The 24,858-nt window shown below is 35.9% G+C and overlaps 1 protein-coding gene across 2 annotated transcripts in view; it reads right to left on the bottom strand.

The window, feature by feature from the left end:
• Window positions 1-1,109: 1,109 nt before the first annotated feature.
• Window positions 1,110-24,858, bottom strand: part of myt1lb (myelin transcription factor 1-like, b) — a 119,137-nt gene continuing 95,388 nt past the window's right edge. The window contains exons 13-23 of one of the 2 annotated variants that reach the window (XM_059520895.1): window positions 23,621-23,874; window positions 17,234-17,355; window positions 16,381-16,443; window positions 16,016-16,084; window positions 15,147-15,209; window positions 14,356-14,439; window positions 13,705-13,926; window positions 12,883-12,974; window positions 12,691-12,794; window positions 3,390-3,443; window positions 1,110-2,442 (exon numbers count right to left, since the gene is read on the bottom strand). In XM_059520895.1, coding sequence (XP_059376878.1) covers window positions 2,302-2,442; window positions 3,390-3,443; window positions 12,691-12,794; window positions 12,883-12,974; window positions 13,705-13,926; window positions 14,356-14,439; window positions 15,147-15,209; window positions 16,016-16,084; window positions 16,381-16,443; window positions 17,234-17,355; window positions 23,621-23,874 — 1,268 coding nt within the window. In that variant the 3' untranslated portion in view covers window positions 1,110-2,301. The remainder of the gene's footprint in view (window positions 2,443-3,389; window positions 3,444-12,690; window positions 12,795-12,882; window positions 12,975-13,704; window positions 13,927-14,355; window positions 14,440-15,146; window positions 15,210-16,015; window positions 16,085-16,380; window positions 16,444-17,233; window positions 17,356-23,620; window positions 23,875-24,858) is intronic. The other variant, XM_059520896.1, reaches the window with a different exon arrangement.

A 24,858-nucleotide genomic window follows, 5' to 3' on the forward strand; every position in this document is an offset into this window, starting at 1 on the left:
TCTCTAAGCATTACTTTACTGGCAAAAAGCTGCAGACGTGATGCTGTGCATGAATGATGGAGCCCTAAAAGGACTGATTAGTACAATAGACGAGATCCAGTGAAGTACAAGCACCTTTGCATTAGCTTTCAATAAGGTATTAACAAGGTTGCTACAGCTAATAGTACAATGGAAATTAGGGGTTCACTTAATGCCGCAACACCCCCGCAACACCCCCGAACTCTACTGCTGACTTGATCCCATTGCAGTGGGAGAATTTTTTCTCAAAACACTTTATTTTGATTGACTACTCTTTAATGATTTTGTACAGTGATTAGACATAAAGTGCTGCTGGGGATTATTTTGTATGATATAGAACATACTTAACGAACTAGCATTATTAATTAAAAACACACAATATTTCTCGGAAAGATATTGTCCTCATTGATATTTCAAATCCCTGTAATCTCTGATCTCCACAAACCACTGAACGCCTGTCATCATGTCTTCCTTGTGCCAAAGAAACACCTGGAGATTGCACATCGACCCAAGGTGGGATAAGTGCAAATAGTCTTCTGGCACAAAAGTGGGGGGCAAAAACCCTGTAGGTCCCGTTTTCATTGTCTATATTCTTTACAGATTCCTTCTGCTTTAGTTTCCATACTGTACAAACATCCAAGCATGGAAACAAATGTGTCCCTGCGCAGCACTGTATACAGGAACAAAATGAAACTCATAGAGCATTGTACTGTGTGTCTCTAAACCTAATTTTCACCTTTCTGTCCCTTTAAAACATTTGTATTAAAAGATTTATATAAAAATCAATCATTTACATATAGTAAAAAGATTTTGTAGCTTCCACTGTTTACAAACATGAAATTGCATATACCCACCACATAGATTGCATCTCTTTTTTATACACATGGTTAAGTCATATATTGCTGAGACAGTTCCATTCTGGCTACTGCTATTTCAAGAAGAGACCAAATCATTCATGACGTGATGTTTAGAGCCGCTATTGCCGTTTCATTGATGCAGATTAAATGAGGAAACCACAAATGAGCAAAGCATTTCTTTTACATTTTTAAGCAGACACAGGGTCTCCACCATAAGCTTTCATTCCTATGATCTTTGTTTTTAACACCAACCCTTTTTCCACATCATTGATAGTTGATATTAAAGAAATTATTCACCCAAAACTGAACACTTGCTGAAAATGTGCCCACCTTCAGGCTGTCCAAGATGTTAGATGAGCTTGTTTGTTAACCAAAACATATTTGGAGATTTTATCACTCATCACATTTCATCACTCTCTAATCAATAGATCCTATGCAATGAATGGGTGCCATCAGAATGAGAGACCAAAGTGGTGATAAAGACACCACAATAATACACAAAAATCCATGTTTTTAGGAAACAAATTAAAGTTCCTCTCATTTTGTTGTCTCGCATCAAAATCCACCCAGATATTTGTTTAGAACTGTGGGTTTAGAATTATGACTTATATGGCTTGTAAATGGTGCTTGATCTCTGCATATTTCTCTGATGATTCAGAGAAGCTGACTTTTTCACTGAGCATTTGTGTTTTACAAACACGCAGACTTTGGCTTCACAAGATGTTAACTGATGGACTGGAATGGATTACTTGTGGATTATTGTGATGTTTTTCTCAGCATTTTGGACGCTTATTCTGACGGCTCCCATTCACTGCAGATGATCCATTGGTGAGCAAGTGATGTAATGCTAAATTATTCGTAATCTGACAAAGAAATAAACTCATCTACATCTTGGATGTCTGAGGATGAGAACATTTTCAGCAAATTTTCATTTTTGGGGAGAACAAATCTTCTAATGATAAAAAGAAACTCTTGCTATTTCATTAATGGCACAAAACATCTTCATGATGAGCAGAAATGTTTACTGGCTACCTTTTTCCAGTTTGTTACTCTCTTTCAGCAAGCATCAACTAATGTTCAGTATTGGGTGCATTACTGTAAAAAATATACACTAAAAAGGTGCATCAATGAGCAGCCAGTAGGATGAGACACATTACATTAGCTAATATGAAAACGTACAAAGTCTGAATACTTTCAAAAACTATTTTGCAGATCATTATTTTTTTTTAAAGCAAGGCCGGAAAAATAAAACCAAAGAAAAATCATGTTTAGTCAGCATAACACTTTTTAAAAGAACGTGAATTTAACACTGTTTGATAAACTACAACAGCAAAGCATGAGGCATCCCATATGAATGTTATCATTTTTTTTTCTGGAAGTGTCTTCTTTCCTCAGTATTACTTTGTTTTAGAAACATTCTGAGATGCTAGACTTGAATGCCTTGTACCGCTTGTTTTATATTTTCTAGCAGGGCCTTGTTCTCTGGACTCTGATAGTGATCTTGATTCGTGTACATGTCCGTTAGCGTGGTCACGTATGCGTCAAAGTTCTGTTCGCTCATCGGCTCCTGTCAAACACAGAGGAAAGCTCCTGTCAGATAAAATACAGTATGTGGAAGATGGTGACAAAATACACCTTACAGTCTCTGTAATACACCTTTGAGAATTAAGTCATAAATTCTAATTCTCATTATGTCAAAATTTCTTTAATTTGTTGTTATTCCTGTATACAATTCACAGGATGCAAAATTGTAGTAAGAATTCAAGAAGAGAGTTTTCAAATGGATTGAAATTCAAATAAATGAATGTAACTGTAAATGCAGTTTACTGTCAGTATAAATGGCCATATGGGCTATTTGCAGAAACATTCAACGATTAACAATCAATTTAGTTTTCATAATAAAAAAAAAGCAGTAAATATTACAATCAATATTAAAATAATTAAAAGAAAATGGCACATATTGAGTATCAGGGAATTATAATAATAGCATAATTTGTCAAAACTATGATGGGAATGTTTTTGTCATAAAACTTTTGTGTGACTTTAATTTCAAATGTAAAATTTTCATTGCAATTCAGAATCCGATGTGTGGATTTAATTCAATTCAAACTAACAGTTGTGAACTAAAAGAAAGCCAATTCTTAAATGACAAATTCTTTTTTTAAGCCACAATAAAACTTTCATTAAAAGAAACACAATGTAAACATCAACACCAGTCAACATCATTTATTCAATTCAGTCTAAATGGAAATCGCTGGATTTGGTAGCATTCACTAATGAAGGACTGAAGCTGACTGAATGGTTATTAAAAACTGATTCAGTGAAAAGTTGGTAAGCATGAACAACAAAATCTATTCAGGTGGACATGAATGAAAGAACAAATCATTAATGAATTCCAGCATGACTAACACCAACTGCATGCGCTCAGCCACTTGAAAATTGACTGACATAATATAGTATTCACAGCACACAAGAAGTCATGTGGAAAGGGTAGGAGTTAAACTGTAGTCTTACTCTCTGATGTAAACAGCTGTTATGTCTAACTGGAGCCTCTTTGTGAAGTGATTGCTAGAGGTAAAAACAAAAGTATATTAGCTTACAGCAAATAACATGCTCAACTGGCCACTTCTGTCTAAACTCTTAAGACACATCTGGAAAAGCTTTTTGTTTTGTATTAGATGTCGCAAAGATGTTGACTATGAATAATGTGATGTAATGTGATGCTATATGATGACATCTGCTAGTTAAAGCAGCTAGTAGAAAGTTTTGCATTCACATTTTGTATTTAAAAAGGACAAGCCACTGATTATTCCTATTTAATAAGTGGCACAAGATCAGTGAATTCCCCCTTGAATAATACACAAATGTTTAACTATTTAAGTTATAAGCATTTACATTTACAACCTATTTTAACCAGGTTTAAAATATTATCTACAATTAAATGAAAATGTATAGTTTCAATTTAATTTAAATTAAATTAAATGCAGTTATCTTAAACATGCTTTTTGACCGACTCAACTATTAAGTTAATCTTGAATGTCATTTCATCATCTATCTATTGTCTTGTGCAATTTAGTACATTTAAATTATATTAACTTTAAATTTAATATTAGTAACAAACTAGAGTTTCAATTATAATCAAGTACTTGTGTTTTATTATGTTAGTCAAAGTAAGTGTACTTCTTTAAATCATGACAAAAGATGAATAAAATATAATTATTTAAAATATACTTTAAATAACTTTAAAAAAGATACATTTAAGTACTGTGTAATATTAATTAAGTACATGTACTTACTATATGGATAGGGTTAGGATTAGGGTTTGTCTTAGGGTTGATTGCATGCTATTATGCATAATTACTTGTTATTATAATAGTAAATACATTTAATGTGTAACAAGAGTCATCATATATTTCTTTAAGTGCACTTAAGTGGCCTTTTATTTAATTGATATTATATTACCTGCAAGTACATTATTATTATTATTAAGATCTAAAGTACACTACAAGTGCAAATGTAATATAAAATATAATCAAGTACACTTCTATTTTCACAATGGCTTTAGGTGTGAAAATGTGACTTTATTAAGTTCAGCAGTAAACTTGTGGAAATCAAAAACTCACAAATGGCATTGTTTCCTGAGTATAAGCTTCATCTCAAACATCCAATCAGCATTGTTGAAGAAACCAAACACAAAATGAATGAGCCATGCAGCTTAACACCCTATAAACAATAAACACTGTGTGATTAATGAAATACACAGACCGTTCTCATCCCAAGGCGTCATATACTGACCCTTTTGAAATTTCGTCAACATCCTACGCACATGGCACCCTCTAGCGTCAATATTAGACGCAGATAAATATGGGCCAGAAGGCGCCTCCTAGCGGTCTAACCCTAACCCATAATCTGTGTCTCATATTGACGCTAGAGGGTGCCATGTGCGTAGGATGTTGACGAAATGTCAAAAGGGTCAGTATATGACGCCTTGGGATGAGAATGCGTTAAAATACACATACCTGTAAAATAATATTAGCCAAAGCAACTCAAATATTACCACAAACTCAGTAGAACTGACTATATCCGTTCAGTGGTTTGCCACTGAGTTTGACAAATTATGACTTTCAGTGAGCAAGCTATGGAGATTCAAATAAGATTATGACTGCAAAATGTATTTACAAAGTTGAGATGAATGAAAATTTTTATCAGAATTTATACGCTTCTAAACTTGGAACTGATTTGAAGAACATGTTTTCAAACTAACTTGTTAAAGTCTTGTTTAAGATCAAACCAGCCTGACTGGGAGATCAGCTAAGACCAGCAAAGCATCTTAGGTTGGTTTATGCAGTTTGTTTAAGCAGAGCTGGTAAAATATAACAATCATTCAATAAATGCACACATTTGGATTATACCAATTGACTCCTACAATTTTCCACCTATGGACTCGTTTGTAGCAGACTATTATGCTAAATTTGCTGAATGTATCAAGAACAGCAGCCTCAAGCCCAATTAAGTTATTTTTCTTTTCTAAATGAAGAGAATAATATAATATGCTCTTTGTCAACGACTTGTCCTCTATCGGTTGGGGATGGTGGCCCTTACCATATGGGGTAGCTGGATATTAGCTAAACTGTTTATCATTGAATGGCTGAGGCTGGCCAGCTCATGCAGGAGATATTCATTTTGCTGTTCACCTTGTTTTCTTCCTGTAAGGACTTCAGGCTAGACTCCATTGTAATCTGTGGGACATGAATTGGCAGATGTGTTAAATCTATTGTGATAATGCCTTCATAGAATAGCACCATAAATTATTATCTTGTTTGTTTTAAGCAAGACTGCGATAAGTATACTGTGGGTAGGGGTGCTCTGACTGATCGGTGGTCTCTATCGCGATCTCATAAACCGATCTTAAGCTGAAGACGCGCCTGCCGTCAGGGGTTTGTCAAGACTGTCTCGGTATCTGTCCGGCGCGTAATACTGTAGGTGAGGTACAATTCATATTTCCCCATTAAATAACCTATAAAGTAGCTAATTTGAAAACTTCTGTGAGACATAATTTCACAAACAGCATAGCCTAAGTCAGGGGTGCCCAACCCTGCTCCTGGCGACCGACTGTCCTGCAAAGTTTGGCTCCAACCCTAATCAAACACACCTGCCTTTAATTTTTAAGTGAGCCTAAAGGCCTTAATTAGTTGCTTCAGGTGTGTTTGATTAGGATTGGAGCTGAACTCTCCAGGACAGTCGATCGCCAGGAGCAGGGTTGGGCACCCCTGGCCTAAGTGAATCACCGTGCGCACACTCTTTCTCTTAAAATGTGCATATGGCTTTAAAACAAATAGCGTCTGTCTATAAGCTAGATGTACTCTGCACAATTAACACAGGAATTGTAATTTGCACAATCGAGGCAGAGTCGCATTGTCACTAACATTTATAAATGTAATTACTTTTTAATTATTGCTAGTGTTTAAACCATTCAGCGCCCGCGAGCGTCACATTGCCACTAAAGTTTATAAATTGCATTTCTTCTTAATTATTGCCAATGTATAAACCGTTCAGCCCTCCTGGAGACTGAAGGCTGATTTATATTCGATGCGTCTGCAAAGTTCGCTTGGGGGCATGCGGAAATTATGACGTCATTGCGGTGTTGAGTGCATGCAAACTCATTTTGCATGGCGGTGTGCACAGCATTTTTTGTAAATTTCTGCGGAGCTCCACATACATCCAAAGATGCACGAGTTCAGGGCAATTCTAACCAAACGTGCACATCTGTGCCGCCGTTTGTTTAAAACAGAAGGGGTTTAATGTGAAATTCAAACTCCATCAGGTGCTTTTTGACAGAAAACAATGCATAGTTTTTGTTTGTTTGTTTGTTTGTTTTTGCATAGTTTGTCCAAGGATTTTTATTTAAAAAGTTTTATTTTTATTATATTTAAAAAAAGAATTCTAATTAATTTAGATACTAATTATACACCATTTGCTTAAAGTTGACTTGTGTTTGATGCAAATAAAGCCAATAGTTTAAGTTTGTTTAAAGTTTGTATTTAAATAACTTGTACCGACTCATGACGTCTTCTCACCAGTGATTCCCGAAGGTTTTAGAGGACAACACTTAAGGTCTTTAAAACAATTACTCCTCATCACCCCCTGTTGTTTCAAAGAATAGTACAATGGCCAATGTTACAATGTTCAGCACATATAAAGCGTTCACACTGCACACTGTTGTGGTCCAGCAGTGTGTTCAGTAGCGGTGCATCTACAGCAGTGCAGAGATCGTTTCCACAATGAGTCTACTGTTGCCCTCCTCAAGCACCGAATTAAAGTAAGAGTGCATTGTTTGCAGTAAATATAAACATGGATTGACATGAAAATGTAGTAATTAGACTATAAATGCATATTAGTCTACCGTGATTCACAGTCAACACATAGGCTATGGCTTTTTGGCTAGGTTTAAAGGAAAAAACACATGGCAATAATAGATGGCACTCGTGGAGGTAGTAAATCAAAATTCTTTAGAAACAGAAAAATGTAATGCAATAGAAAATGCAGTAGAGCGGATTGTTTCTGTCATTGGTAAGCGTTAATTTAGAATGTTTGTGATCATATAAGAAAAGTAGAATAAATAAATGTTTTGCCCCTTGCTTGAGCAATTTAAAACAGTATAGCAATCTAGAAGTAAATGCAAAGGTAAAAAGCATTAAATAATGTGTTTCTTATATTTATTGCATTTAAACATGTCTATGAAAGATTGTATTAGGTACTGTGCTGTGTAAAACAATAATCACAATGCTGAAAAATAATTTAAAGTATAAATGTTTGGATTTGAAATCAAAACAATGGATAAACTATGTGTTTGTAGTAAACAGTCAAGGATCACGTCCAGACTCCTGTGTGAAAGCACAGTGAGCAGCTGGTGCTTCTGCACTGCTTACCTAACACACAAGGACTGCATTACACCAGGTTCATACAGAGTATGTGTGAACCTGGTGTAAAAGGCCACCTAACACACACCTCATGAAATCAGGCTTGTATTGTGCAAAATGTAATTTTATTTTTAAAAATGTAAATAAAAATTCCCCCCCTCCACCCTCTCACAAGAGTCACCTAGGACGGGAAAACTTTTTCAAAAATGAAATTCAGGCTCTGAATAAATGTATAAAATTCAACCTAGTCTCATGGCAAATACGTACCTTTGGTTACGTTTCTGTAACACCGGTTTTACGCACCTTACTGAACATTTCGCAGTGGTTTCAAAGAGAAATGTTCACTAAGTGGCGCTAAAACACGGTTTCAATACGTGAACCCTGGCACATTTTTATTACGTTTATCTAGCCTTTAATCACTCCTAAAAAAGGACAACACTTAAGGTCTTTAAAACAATTACTCCTCATCACCCCCTGTTGTTTCAAAGAATAGTACAATGGCCAATGTTACAATGTTCTGCACATATAAAGCGTTCACACTGCACAATGTTGTGGTCCAGCAGTGTGTTCAGTAGCGGTGCATCTACAGCAGTGCAGAGATCGTTTCCACAATGAGTCTATTGTTGCCCTCTCATGGCAAATACGTACCTTTGGTTACGTTTCTGTAACACCGGTTTTACGCACCTTACTGAACATTTCGCAGTGGTTTCAAAGAGAAATGTTCACTAAGTGGCGCTAAAACACGGTTTCAATACGTGAACCCTGGCACATTTTTATTACGTTTATCTAGGTACGTATAGCTGTGTTGTTATTATGTTGCTTTTGGTACGTATTGCGGCGGTTCAGAATTCAAATATCCGAGGACTGTCGCTAAAATGTTATGCTCTATCATGTTGGAAATATGCCCTACACCAAACTCAGCCCTAAACCTAACCGATAGTGTTGCAAAAATGCAAAGCTGATGTAAAAACACATTTGTTGATGCAACCATGCCATTTTGAACTTCCTTACATGTAGATTTGAACCGTGGTTACATGAGATTCGAACCAGAGCTCCTGCCTCTGAAGTGCATCTCAGGACTCTGTGAGTTACCGAACAAACCTATCACCTCTGAAAACCCAATGATATGCTAAAAAGAAGGCTTTAAAAAGATCAGTATCAGTGATTGTATCAGCAGATACTGCTTTCTGTGATTGGTGATCGGCCTCAAAAAACCCTGATCGGAGCACCCCTAATTGTGGTTGAAATGTTAGAAATTAAACGATTTATTAAATGTTTAATGGGAAGAAATGTCTCACTCAGTTCACTTTCACACAAATGCTGCGTTTATACTGCAAGACCTAATGAACCAGGTTTTTTTTTACACTAGTCTTCAAATAAACACTAGTGTTCATAACTTTTTGGTCAGTAATGCTTTTTAAAAAAGACTCCTATGTTCACTAAAACTGCATTTGAAAAAAAAAAAATACAGTAAGTCACATAATCCTTCAGAAATCATTCTAATATGCTGATTTGCAGCTCAGAAAACATTTCTGATTAATATCAATGTTGAATATTGTTGTGCTGCTTCATAATTTTGTAGAAACTGTGATACAGTTTCAAATTTCTGAATTATTGGATGAATAAAAAAGTAAAAATACCCCAGCATTTATTTCAATTTGATTTTTTTTTTTTGTAGCATTATAAGGGCCAGATTTATTAACAGCTCGCTCCAGTGCAAACCGTCTCTTGGCATTAAAATAGCCTAGTACTGTCATGATACTGTATATGTAAAGGAGATGTTGCTTAATTTGCATCTTACTGACTCAAACTTCTGAACAATGATGACTATAGAGAATATAAAGCTGATTTAACGCCAAATTGAGTTCTGGGAAACTGTCACAATACGCTGGAGCACGGGCACGAGGAGACGTCAAGATTTCACAGAATGAGAGTCTTTTAATGATCCAGTAGGGAGACACACAGCACAAGGATGATTTAATGGTGTAATCACTAGATTCCTGTATAGGACTCTATAGAGAGGCTTGTGGATTCCCTAGTTGTTCTTATACATAATTGTTTACTTTTATTAGGTTGTGGATTTAAATGTATATTAAGGCATTCTCAAAGAGTATTTTTTGTCAAGGTTTAGATTTTTTGTTGTTTTAAATGTTGATTTGTAGTGTAGTTTTTTTTGCATTATTATTACTACATTCAGACCTGAACACAGAAAGCAGTTTGTTACACAAAACAATACAATTTTATAAACATGTAACAAAAATGAACAGGAATGCAGAGCTTTATCCTTCTGGGTCTGATCTGATTTTAATCTCTTATTGCAGACTTCTGACTCATTTTGGCTATATGGTTATAGTCATACCAAATCATTTGAGTATGTTTAATTCTGTATGTGTGTGTGTGTCTGGGAGTGTGTGTAAGTGGATGTATGTGTTTTACACTTTTGATGTTTTAATGGGTAAAATCTTCCTTGCTGTCCACTTTTTTAGTTGTCGAATTATTGATTTTATTTTACAAAGTTGCAGTGTTATAGTCATATCAGTTCATATGTGTGTGTGTGTCCACTCGTGTGTGAGTTGGTGTGTTGATTTTGCACTCTAGATGTTTTAAAGTTTCACCCCTTCATTGCTGAGCAATATTTTTTTTCTGCGATTTTCTGTCGTTATTGGGGAAAATGTCACTTTTGTATGTCAAAAACAGATTAACCTAATATACAAGCTTTAAATGCTGTGTTACTGCAAAAGCGTTTTCTTCATTATGAATTTCTAAAGGGAGGAAAACTAATTAAAAAAGTTGTGTTATGTTCTGGCCTCATCTGCAGGCCTTTAATCATCACTGCCTTACTACATTAAACCAGCAATGCTGTTCATTGTTTTACAGAACATTTAGGCCTATAGTTAATAATGGTCTACTTGTGTAATACCTTCAGTCGTTTTGAATTTGAATTACCTTGACTTTTGCTAACTTTGTAAATCATTTTCCATGTATTATTTCTGAACATATAATATGCATAACACAAGTTTGTACAAGATATATCTGTAGAACATGCATCTTTTCTGCAAAGATATTTAAAAAGTGATTTGTTGACAACATAACTTTCTTTAACTAGAGGGTTAAAAAAGAAAGAGTTACTTGAATCATGTTGTAGATACATTTTATAGTTGACTTGTTAAAATAGCAAAAAAATCAAGAATTATTTATTTATTTATCTTCTGGCATATCACCCAGCACTAATCACAATATGTATTAATCTTTGTTTTTAATAAAGTTTTTACAATAGTACAATTTTGAATACAAGTTAAGTTAAATTTTGACTGTTCTACTTTAGAGAGTTTGTCAAAGTTGACTGTAATGATACTGACATTGTGGACACTTTTTCATTTCTTGTGCATTCAGATAATTTACTTGTCTGCTACAATAATGTTAAGTCTTAAATTATTTTCATTTGGGAGCTTTTCTCTGCCAATAATGATATGTGACTGTACAGTATGTGATTAATATGATTAATCAATCTTTTAAGAAAAATAAATCAATAATAAATGAAAACAAATAAATCAAAATCATTGAATCAATCTTCTGACTGTCTGGCCTCTATGATTTCTGTAGGAACTCTCATGCATTCACTAACTTCACCTGAGCACAAAGTCATGATTTCAGTCCAGACATATTCTACTGTACGTCAAACAGCAATGGATACAAGTGTTTCGATTAGAACAGCAGATATATAACTAGATGACAATGTAAATATGGATATTTGAGTAGGATTCAAGCGAAATAAAAAATGTTCCAAATCTTGGTCCATGCACTTGGAAATGAGAAATGTTTATACTTTACTGGTCAAAAGTTTGGAAAGACGCCTCTTCTGCTCACTAAAGCTGCATTTGTGTGATCAAATTACACAGTAAAAATAGCAATATAGTGAAATATTATTACAGTTTAAAATGTGTATATATGTATATATTATAAAATGTCATTTATTCCTATGATCAAAGCTGAGTCTTCAGTGTCATATGATCCTTCAGAAATCATTCTAATATTCAGGTTTGCTGCTCAAATATTATTGGTGTTTATTATATTATATTATATTATATTATATTATATTATATTATATTATATTATATTATATTATATTATATTATATTATATTATATTATATTATATTATATTATATTATATTATATTATATTATATTATATTATATTATATTATATTATATTATATTGAACATGAACACTAGTGTACCCTTGTATGAAAGAGCTGAATTGTTTTCAACAATGATAATAATCAGAAAAAACATCAAATCAGCATATCAAAATGATTTCTGAAGATCATGTGACGCACGTCCTGATATTGCTGAGTTAGATGTGTTCCTAGGTCAACATATTTTGTTGACCCTGGAACAACATTTTACTCCAAAAATGTATTCTTGACCATATCCCTACACCTAAACCTAACCTTAACCATGAGTAATCCCTAAAATCAGAGGAAATGATAGATGAATGACACTGGTGTACAAGCACCTAACAGTGATTTTAAGCGTAAACTTCACAAAATCTATAAACTGGTTCTTCAAATCTGATTGGTTAATCACAATGTTGTCCCAGGAACATGTCTGACTCGGTAAAATCAGGTTCTGCATCATGTGACACTGAAGACTGGAGTAATGAATAAATTACATTTTTAAAACATTTTCAAATAGAAGACAGTTATTTAAAATTGCAATAAAATTTACAATATTACTGTTTTTACTTTTTATATACATATATTAATGGAGCCTGGGTGAGCATAAGAGACTTAAAAAAAATAATAATAATTTAATTCTTCCAGACATTGACTGGTAAAGTATTGAGCTAATGCTCATATATGGAGTACAACATGTATTCTATAAATACCCTTACCTGTGTTCTAAGTTTGATCATATCCGCTTCCACTTGTGAATTTGATTCATTGAAATCTTTCATGTCTTCATCCAGCTGTTTAACATCTTCATCACAATCTAAACCTGGACAAACAGAAAAATCTTGGTTACTGGTGACTGAGTCTAATGTGAGACTTTAAACTTTTCTTTTTTCTTTTTCTTTTTTTTTTACCATTGCTTGTTTGCTGTTTTATTGTGAGCATCTCCACTCCTGATAGTCTGGCTTTCTTCATTGCTGCTGTGGCACGTGGGCAACCAGAGAGACTGTAAAAACAACAGAACATGAATTATGAATTATTAACACTTTTGATATCTAAAAAGTTAATATTTATTCAGTAAGATTTTTTTTTTTTAATTTAATGAATTAATATTTTTATTCAGCAATAACACATTTAATTTTGAAAGTAAAAGTTTGTTTATAATGTTACAAAATATTTCCATTTCAGATACATGCTGTTCTTTGAACTTTCCATTTATTAAATAATCCTTAAGAAAAAAAGTATTATATTATAATAAAAATATTCTTTGCAGAAGTTTTAATCACTATACAGTATGTTGTGATTAATGCACCTGCTACAGCACCAGATGGCGCTCTATCCTGAAGATTGGCTCGTTCTGTTTAGAATAACATACTATCATACTTCTCTTAGGTCTATCTGCAGTATGTATACTAATCGCTTGCACAGTATGCATTTCTTTATGCATGTAATACTCAAAAATATTATAGTACACACTGTATACTACGTAGTATGCTAAATACAAATAGTATGCACAGCAACACAGTATACAGTACACTAGTTTTCCATTCTCAACACACCCCTGAAAGCATTGCTACCATCAGTGCATGAATTTCTGTTAGTGTATAAATCTATAATGTTTGCCGATTCTGAACATCATGGTCTTGTTCTTGTTTGTAAAGTAGATTCTTTAAAAAAAAAGAAAAATTTCAGTTTGACTAAACTACATTTAAAATCAATGATATGTTTTGTTTAACCTTCTGTGGGTCAGGAAACTGCCGCTGACGTGTCCAGAGCCGTCACAGCCTGGAGTGGGACACGACATGCCATCCGTCTTCCCAGCCTTCCACGTGAACTGGGGGCCGTTGATAAAGCCGTCCTTCTGTCGTTTGGCCGCTAGAGGACAGCCGGACGCGCTGCGGTGAGACGCATATTTGCCCGTTATGTGACCCTGACCGTCACAACCAGGGACTGGACACCTGAAAACATCCACATAATCTACTGTTTCACTGTACTGGGATCAACTAGGACAACACTGCTTAGCGCCACCTAGCAGAAGCTGGTTTATGGTACCCTAGGTATTTTTCAATATAACTTTTTGCTTTCTTATAGTCTAGCAATATTGTCCTAAAAGAGTATTTTATACCCGAATAGTGCATTTTATTACCTAAGTAGTTCCTTAACTTCCTAATCTTTAACTTGAGTTTTAAAATAATTTTTTTGATATTGATTTTAAACATTTGTTTCTGTTGAGCATTTGCTGTGAATATAGTCTATTAAATGGAGTTGGCAAGCACTATATTAAATATTCACATCCGGGAATGGAAATAATGATGGTCTTGATGTCACTTTATAGCAGAGGTGAATGCTGATTTAGTTATTGCTTTTTAAAGGCAGCCAGTCTGTACCTGATCGGCTCCTGGTCTTCCTTGTCTTCTTTACTGTGTGTTATCTTTATTCCAGTCTTCCGAGCCCGTGGGCATCCTGACAAACTGAGGAAAAACTGTCGTTACCTCAGCCATTATGAAAATGAAGTACACTTTAGCCTCCATTTATGGAAATAAATGCTTTAAAAGTGAGAACTAAATGCAAGGTTTTTAGACCCTTCGCTGCATGTTGTTTAAAATGTACCATGGTTTTAACTTATAATAAAAGCATTTAGCTGAACTTTTGAGAGCTTTTCACATACTTAACACTTAAGTACATTTTGTAATATGTAATTGTATAATTATTTGCTTATGGTTAAAGCCAACTGCTAAATGTACTGACAAACATTTATGGTATCATAAAATATACTTTATTGTAATTTCTATTGAAACTATTATTTAAATCTATTTGCAATTACACATTTGTATAAAATGCATCATTTAGTCATTCATTTGTAATGCCAAAGTTGTGATATAGCACATTAAAATATATTAACTTTAAATTCAATATCAAATAAAACTTCAGTTTAAATTGTGATCAAATATTTTACATGTGCTTTAATGTTCACATCAAAATACGTGCACTTATTGGCTTTTACATGTATTCTGAAGTCAAACGTTTAAGTAAGTGAATCTTTACATTTGTTTGCATAGTCATGAAAGTCAACTCTCGTTAGTACACTTACAGTAATTGGCTTTTTTATTTAACGAATATTATATTATCTGCAAAATGTTTTTTTTTTTTTTTAAACAAGGGTCTGCATGCACATTACCTTCTGTGTGAAGCGTAGTTGCCAGTGATATGTCCCGAGCCATCACAGCCCGGGGTCGGGCACCTGGGACAGAAATACACCCTGTTACTGCCCAGCATGCAGAAGAGCAGCCCTGATGTAAACACACTGATGTAGCATCTTCAGAAATATACATATTACCCCACACAACAGCCTTTCTACAAACCTTCCAAATACAAGTCTTCATGATTTGTTCAATAAAGGTAAATCTTATTGAAATTTATGAAAGAAACGTCAAAGCCTGAGGCAGTGCATTCATTACATTCACAACAAAATAAAAACTGCTGTAAGCTTTTTTTTTTTTAAGTACTTTTATTATTTGACTATACTATTATTAAATGTTAGATTACTTCTGTCTCATTTGCCCTGTTTTGTGTTTAAGGATGTTTATGTTTAAGTGTACTTCCTTTTTTACAAGGGAAGCTCAACAGGTCAAATCTATTGTGGGGATAAAAGCAACAGTTATCAGTAAAAAGTATGGTGTGACACAATGATTTGTGATTATTATCCTCTTAACAGGGATGGAACAACTTGTTTATTTTTTAAAGAAAAAAAGGGTAAAATTTCAATCTTACTGTGACTCACTGTCTCTGTTGAAAAAAATATGAAGCATGGTAGACATGATGCATAACTATTGGTGCTTAGTAAGCTGTAATCACATAACGATTAAAGTAATATTTCAAGAATAAACTATTGATAATAAACTCACATTTGTTGATCATTAATCCAAATTTGTGGTTTATTTCCCTGTTGTTGTATCTCATTATCTATGGCAGCTATGGACCTGGTGCTTTAGGTCTGAAGTGGGATAACATTATTTTTTTTTTTTAAAACAACAGTTTGATCCTTACTTGAGTTCTTGTGAGTTGGTGGCCATCATACTCCGAATGCTTTTATCTGCTAAAGGACAGCCTGAAAGACTAAAAGATTGCATACGCAGATGTCAGTGAAACAAAACGGTGGTCGGACATACAGACATAATCCACTCAGAAAACCCTGCGAATGCAATAAAGCCATGGGGTAAGTGGTGGGGATTTTTGCTCTATATTTTAACCCTCTGAATAGCAAAGCATTTTTTTACTCTTGAAATTATTGAAATATTCAAAGGGTTAACATGGAGAGGTAGTCTCTACAAACTGTCTGACAGCATAGTTGAAGTAAGCTGAAAACAATAACTGTATTGGACTGAATCCACCATCAGAAAATGGAGTCACACCTTCTATGTGAGGCGTAATTACCGGTTACGTGACCACTCCCATCACACCCTGGTGTTGGACATCTGTCTCCAGAAAAAATAGACAGAATGAAAGGCCAAAATCCAAAACAAAATAAAGGAAACAAAATGTTATATTACCAAATGTAAAAGAAAAAGCCTTCAATCGAGTCCCCACACGAGAATTACAACACCTCTGTGTGCACTACAGGGGCACATGGACAAACTTTAAAAGACCTGAAATATTTTTATTAGGGCTGCCAATTGGTTTACACTTTCATGTCTTCATTGATGCTTTTTGAGACCTAACACAAATGAATTTCACTTGATTTAATGAATAATTAAATGCACTCCTTTTTTCATTTGTTATTTTTTAAATCATTAAATGAATCTGTTAAATTGACAGCCCTAATTCGATTACCTTTTTGGTCCAGTAACAGTCTATGCACAGTCAATTGGTGCCTAGTTGAACCTGAACTCTGATTGGTTGTTAACACAAAGTGTTGCCCAAATATCTATGATGTTGTTTTATTGTTTTTGTTTCTAGTTCATTGTTTCCAGTTTAGCTTCACTGTCTGCAAGGGTATGCGAGTCCTAAATCTCATCACATTCTAGAGAGAAGCTAAGCAATAGACAGCTCGAATTAAATGTTTCCTTTCTTTTTTTATCGATAAAGCATTCAAAATGAAGTGTACTTGGCGTCCTGACTCTACGTTTAAGTTCACTCATGTGGCATGCAGTAGTGCTGAGCTGTAAAGCTGAGAGCAAGAGAAGATGAAGAGGAGAAGAGGAACAGGAAGAGTCTGGTGAAGACAGGTGCGCTGGGTGATCACATCATTACCCCCGTGGTGCTTACGTTATAAGCTCCTTTTTGCTTTCTTTGCAAGGAGGAAATTTTGGTTTGGGACTGGGAATGCCAACATCAGTAGTATACGCACTGTCCTCTAAAATGTCCTGGAAGGGATCCAGATCATCAGACTGTAACAACAAAGCCAGGAAAAAAAAGAGAGAGAGAGAGAAAGAGACCTGTTAGATTTTTACCAAAATCTCTTGCATTAGATAGTAATTTTGAACCACTTAGTTTTTCTCATTTCGGTATCATTAATTCAAATGGTTTTGATACATGTTTCAAACCCTGAGAACCTTCAATGATCTCCAAATGATGGTTACTACTCAAAGTATATTGTGAAGTATTCTTACAATATAAAAAAAGGTTTTATTTGAAAGCATTTTAAAATGCGTTTTATTCCATTGATACAAAGCTGATTTTTTTAGCATCATAACTCCAGTCTTCAGTGTTGGATGACCCTTTAGAAATCATGCTAATGTGCGGATTTACTGGATGGATGGATGGATGGATGGATGGATGGATAGATAGATAGACAGACAGACAGACAGCTGGACTTTGCTGGTATGAAGATAAAAAGGGAAACTGCAGAACCCTATAGGTGGAGACAGAAATCAGAGTGCTGCCATACACTAGATGGCAGTGTAGTGACATGACAAAATCTGTTTGTGTCAATGTCCTCTGCAGCTCTGTGAGATACCTTTAACATTTCAGGTTTTCCAACAAGCTCTTTTCAGCGTCATATATATTCACTTAGTACTGGCATAATGGGCAACATGACTTATATGATCACTAAAACATTCAAATGAAATGTGAATTATTGCACCATACGGAAAATAGCTTTGTATAAGTGTGTGCTGTTGTTGTAATGAGTGTGTGTGTCAATAATAAATCCATAACCCTTGATTAAAAATCAAGTCTAATATTGAATGCAATATATTTGACAAAAATAGCAAATTTGAAGACTACTAACTTATGCTGCTCTACTGAGAGATTTTACCCAAATTTTACCATTAAAAGCATTTTCCTCTTTTTGGTGAAGCACTGTCCCGCAGGATTTATACCTCTGAACAAAACCAAGTGCTTGTTCTCTCTCTCTCTCTCTCTCTCTCTGTGTTTTTTTCTGAGGGGGGGGGGGGGGGGGTGATATCTGTGGTGTATCAAAATGTGGTTTCCTTGAGGAGTTTGTTGGGCATGGCCAACCAGTGCATCACCAGGAAGCATGGAAGCCCAAAACACAAGCACTAGTGTCTGTGGTGAATGTGGACGAGTGCATTATGGCCATTGGTGATTTTAGCGGTATCTAGAATGAATAACGCTATTGTTTTGTTTTTGAATTCAGTTGAGAAAGCAAACGAAGTTGTATAAAAAAAGAGTGGTAATTAGTGGTTTGTTTACCCCAGTGCTTCCCCTTTCTACCCCTGCTAAGAAAGTCACTTGTCTAATGTTCCACCGTTCATTAAATAACTGTCACGTTTTGGAAAGATAGTTAGTACTATGATAAAAAAAAAAAAAAAAAGCTCTCGGAAGTAAGTCAGACTTGATTAAACATGAGCTGAACTGAGCTTAACCTGAATCTGAAATTTTGAATTGATGACTTTGATTACACGGTCTTTGTAAGTACTGATGTTATGAAGTGCTTTTGCTGTGGCAAAACGGGGCATCTCATGCTTGTTTGTCCAGACAAAAATTGCACAAACATGTAAGATGCCTTGAGCGAAAATTGTGTGCAAGTCAGGAATGAAGGAACGAGAGATAATGTTCCTGACCCAATCCAAGCTGAACCCAGGCCATCCACCAGTAGCTTAACTGATAGAGTGCCTTATTCACAGACAGAAGAGGTGAATCAGGCTATAGATACTTTAAATAAATGTAATAGTGAAGAGTATTTATTTTCAGGTGGAGACTTTAACTGTGTGGAAATTGCTATGTATGTTATACTGCCATTGTCCATAGTGCATGTGGGTGGCACCACCACTATGGAGAATGGAGTATGGAGAATGGCAAGGCTCCTGGGATGGATGGAATCCCAGTTGAGTTTTATAAAGCCTTTTGGCCTGTGATAAGGGAGGATCTGCTGGCAGTTTTCAGTCGCTGCGTTTACATGGACCCTACTAATCCGATCATAATAGGACTAGAAGCACAATCAGAATAAAAAAGTCACATGTAAACACGTCAATCGGATTGTATTTGCCAGATCCAACTAAAATTGTTATTAGGCCTTTTGTAATTCGAGCGAGAGAACATGTAAACACTTGACTGGATTGAAAACCGAAACTGGAAAGTACTGCGTATCCGCAATGATGTAGAGATAGCATAATGACGTATGGCGCGCAGATCGAGCTGTTCTTCCTGGGGAATAAAGTGTTATAAATAAGTATCCCGTCATTATAAAACTCCCCTTTCACTCAGCATCTGTAAAGTGGAGCAGGACAACATTCCACCAGAGTCCTTGTTTAAGACTCTTATCAACATAGGACTACATTTACCATATTTTAAATGTTCAGCCGGGTCTGGGTCAGGTCCCAATCTATTACTTCGGGTCCCGGGTCTGTTTAACATTGTGTGTAGTACCCAAGTGGACCAGACTCTGAGAACACCTGACCGTTATCAGAGTCAGTCAGCGCTGTGCGTGTGTTGTTTTGTAACTTTCAACTTGTAAAATTAGGATGAAAAAAGTAAGCCGGTAATTTGAAATAAGGTATGCGCTGACTTTACAATGCAATGACTTTACCTTTGACAACTGCCTTTTTTTATTTAGAAGGCGGGACTTATTCCGTGGTACCTTGCTTTGCAGTTTCTCCAATTTTTATAATAATATTATGAATGAATCATCTTCTTGTTATATAATTTTTTTTTTTTGCTCAGACTCGTATTAGAGAGCACAAAGATGATAGCAAATAATTAAAGCTAACGTCAGCAGTCATGGCACTGGATGAGCAATCGTTATTATCCAAATAATCAGTCTAAATTATTATGCAAGTACTGTAGACTCGAGATACAAAAAATGCAAAACTGCAAAGTCGCAAGTAGACTTTTGAAGCTGGAATAATAAGTGGATTAAGTATTTCAATTGGCAAGAGAGGGAAAACATGGATGGAACTTTCTTTGCAAGGAAGACTGTGTGCATCACAATCAGGTACAAGGGAGAAGATGTTAGTCACCCAAGATGGCGGCTGTTAGTACCTGTCTGTCTCGTATCTGTCGGTTTTTAACAGTGTGAATGACATGTTGAGTGACTGAATTCACAAGACACCCGTGTTGTGTGGGAAAAGTTTTAGATTTTGATGCTGTTTCTCCTGGATGTGATTTTATTACTTTTACTGGTTCGTCTGCTGTTGGAGTCCGAGTCGTTAGAGTTTTCCTGGAACTGCGCGCGAAAATCCTTGGTCAGCTTGCTATTGGATTACCAAGTCTCTGGAGTTTTCCTAAAACTGCGGTTGAATCCCGGGCAGGGAATGGGGGACTCCTGCCGGCTGCCCAAAATTGGTGGAGCCGTCACCGTCTCTCCCCTCTCTCGTCTCTGTCGCTCCTCATCCTTCCATCTCCTTTTCTCTCGCCTCATGTGTCCTACCTCCAGGCTCCCGCAGGTCACCGTGAGCGGTCCCCCCGGAGGGGGGGGGGGGGGGGGGTGGGGGGAGTAGAGCGCAGTCTCGAGGGTACCCCCCGGCCTGTGAGGGGCGATGGGGGTATGTGACGAGTGGGGAGGGGCCGAGAGACGTGGGAACGAGCGAGGCCAGTGGAGTGATTGGAAATGAGCGACGCCTGCTCGACCCACCGGTCTCGAGTCCCACGGAGGAGATGGAGGGATATAAAACCGGAGCAACGACAGTGACGGAGGAGAGAGGACCAGGCCTGGGCTTTAGTTTGTTTAGGTTTTTATTTGTTTTGTATTTATATTGATTATTAAAACCTTATTTGATTGTCCACCGGTTCCCGCCTCCTTCTTCCCGATGATTATGGAGTTTTATCGTTACAATGAGTAATAATGTCAGAACAGAGTGGAGAACACTGTACAAGCCACCATTAACTAAAAGAGCTTGAGATCTACAAAGGTGAATTCTGCATGGCATTATTGCTGTTAATGCTCCTATTTCTGTTTTAAATCCAGATGTTAGCAATAAATATCCTTTTTGTTTTCAGAGAGAGACCGTTTTGCATACCTTTTTGTATTGTTCAAGAATTAAGCTTTTTTAAATTTGTTTACAAAATCTTTTTAATTGTTTTAATGAGAGGTTTTCTGTTTAGCCATGATCAAATCAAGGCTTTTAATTGATTTTAGTTTTTACAAGACTATGGACTCCTTAAATATTATTTTTAACTTCATTTTGCACTCTTTTTATATAATGGTTTTAAAAATTGTGAAAAATTGTTATCATGTGCTTTTATGTGACTTATCTTTTTGTTAAATAAAGATGCTTGAAAATCCTAAATTTTCTCCCTCCCCCTCTCCCTCCTGCCCTCTCTCATTCTCTCTCTCTCTCTGTCTCGTCACAGAGTGCAGTGTGAGCTGGCTTATATACAGTAGAAGGTCCTATGCTCCTCTCTGCTGATGTGGCTGAGGTATGAGTGTGTGTGTAGGTCAGGTTTTGCCCACATCACAGGCACCGACTGCCCCCAGATGTATTGTAAAACCTAGTAAAATGTGTATTGTAGGGAGCAGCCAGAGTAAAATGGTACAATAAACATTAAAATAATCTCTTAATTACACTGGAAAAACGCTTTTGTCTGCTTTGTAGCAGAGATTTCTCAAGTTTGTTGGGTTTGAAGTGATAAAACAACATATCTAGTGCTGAAAATGAGGGAAAAAAAGTATTTTGACACTTCACCTTGTCCATAGCAGTCAGGAAATGGATAAAGTAAAGGAAAAATGAAGAATAGGATAAACATAATGAATGTAGTTTGTATGTATGCAACTCATCTAAACACATCTCAGCACATTCAGAGCCATAATTAGTGAGGGACGAGGAGGTACTCTCTCTGTCTACAGTCAGCCTGACCTCTGTCACTACAGGAACCCCTGGAGGAAGTGACAGCCAAGACAGCTAAGAGGTCACATCCCAGGACTCCACTAAAGCTGCTCCAATTAGACAGTGAGAACGAGAGACAGAGGGATGGACGGCTGAAACAGGACAAAAAGAAACAACATCGCTGCAGATCATTTGTATTTTTTATTTGGTTTTTATACCCATTTTTAATACGCATATTGTTTTCCAGTATACAAATATTTAAACATTCTTCAAATCATGCCAAATTACATTAAATATTAAGTCTTTTTTTTTCTTTCTTAAAGCTAGAAAATATATCTACCGAAAGTAAGAAAAATTATCTTGTTTATTTTCAGCAGATACTTCTATTCTTGTTTTCAGCAACTCACCCAATTTTGATAGTTTCTGAGAATCTTGAATCAACGTGATATTTGCACTAGACTAAGACGAAAATCTTTTTTTTTTTTTTTTTTGCAGCAACATTTGATTTTAAACATTTTATTTTAAGGGAAATGTTGTTCTGGTGCTATATTGAGTCGCCAGCTAATGGCCAATGTAAAACCAGAGTCCTGAATCAAACGCAGCTGAGAAGTCAGGCTTAATGAGCGCTTCAGCTCCACTGAGAGATGAGAAGCTGCATGGACAGTGCACTACTGAAAAAATGTGCTGAGCAGAGATGGAGATGGAGAGGAAGCATCATCCGCTGAACCTATGACAGCAAGAGAAGAGCATTGCTGCAGGCAGCTCATCCCATCCTTGACTGCAGAATGACAGCAGATGAAATGAGAGAGAGAGAGAAGCCAGCCATCACTTGCTCGAGGCGCCTCTATGTTACACACACACACACACACACACACACACACATGCACACACACACACACACACACACACACACACACACACACACACACACACACAACACATTATCAACTCTCCTTTCCTCCTATTTCATGCTGGATGAGTGTCAGTGCTTAATCTGAGGATATAGCTCCTATATTCCACACAAATAACATTCATTGTGTTGAGTGTTGCTTTTTCTCCAATCTTTCTTCATACTGAGTGTTAGCAGGAGGTTGTGTCTTTAACTGGTATATGGCAATGGTTTTTAGTATAATTGGTGATTAATTAAATAATAATAATAATAAATAAATAATAATAATTAAATAATAGTAATAGTTACTATTTATATTATATTATATTATATTATATTATATTATATTATATTTCTGTCATCTTGATATTAAATTGTTATTTCAGTGTTGACATCTCAGAGGTTAGCTCTACTATATGTTTGGTCTCCAGATTAGTTATACATTAAGGAATAATGTAATGTGTAATGATCAAGTAAAAATGTCTGAGTGAGTATAAAAGGGGCTTGGTATTGTGGCTCGTGTGACCGTGTGTGTACCTGCGTGCAGATCTCCAGGGGTTTCCCGCTCAGGCTCTGGGGCATCTCTCTGCAGCGGGTGGAGAGGTTGAGGATGGCGGTAGCAGCCATGTGCGCCGCCTCCATGTCGTGTGTGTAGTCGAAGCTGCTCTTGCTGCAGGTGCTGCTGGCACTGCTCGCTCCTCCTCCTCCTCCACAACTCAGGCTGCTGCTGCTGGGCCCGTAGCTGCTGGTGGTGCTGCTCGCCGAACTGGAGCTCCTGCAGTAGCGCTTCACTGACGGGACACACAGAACAGTGACTTTAACATAAGCCCCATATGTACAGACATATGGGACAGCTCACAAAATACACTTCTAGTCTACATTTTGTTGTATTAGTATTTCATTTCAAAATTATTTAAAATTAAAACCAATGTGATGTACAATACATAAAACACAATATATGACACACACACACACACACACACACACACACACACACACAGCACAACACCTCTAGGGTTGGTTAAAAGCCTGAGAAAGGAAATATGTCTATAGATTACATTTAAAACAAAAGAAATAGTTGGCACAGTTCTAATTTAGTTCTAAATAAATTGTTCCATATTTTCAGAGCTGCTGCAGCAAAAGCATAATCATCCTACATCTAAGTTTAGATGGGAACTACTGATACTATTACTGAGATATTTTATTGTTTTTATTAATAGGTTGAATAAGTTTTGAAAAAAGTATTACTTCAGTTTGGGACCAGTTCTGAGTAGTTGCTTATTAGCATGCATATTACTAGCATATTGGCTGTTTATTAGTACTATATATATATATCACTGGCATGATACTGATGGGGTTCGAAAATGCACAGTGAAAATTCAGAAAATGATAATAAATAAAAATTTTATTGTTAGGATTCAAAATAATCACAGTCCATTTTTCAGCCTTGTATAAGAAATGGCATGACCCATGTAAGTACATGTTGTTAAATTAATGTTACAGAGTACATATTTGAGTACTGTAATTGCAATTTAACAAGGACATCTAAAAGAAAGTATCAAATAAATTGCATGTACTTACTGTAGTAGCTGCAATATATAGCTAATAACTAGGTACTAACTCAAAGCCTACCCTAAACCTAACAGTAACCCATGTACATAAAAGATTGTGAAGGATTCACTTGAAATTGCTGGTAAATTTCACAAGTAATTGGCAAGTTGCACACTGAATTAAGCATAAAAATTAGAAGTAGAAATACTAAAAGCATATTTTCT

The sequence above is a fragment of the Carassius carassius genome, chromosome 32 (genome assembly GCF_963082965.1).
Source record: "Carassius carassius chromosome 32, fCarCar2.1, whole genome shotgun sequence".
Lineage (NCBI taxonomy): Eukaryota > Metazoa > Chordata > Actinopteri > Cypriniformes > Cyprinidae > Carassius > Carassius carassius.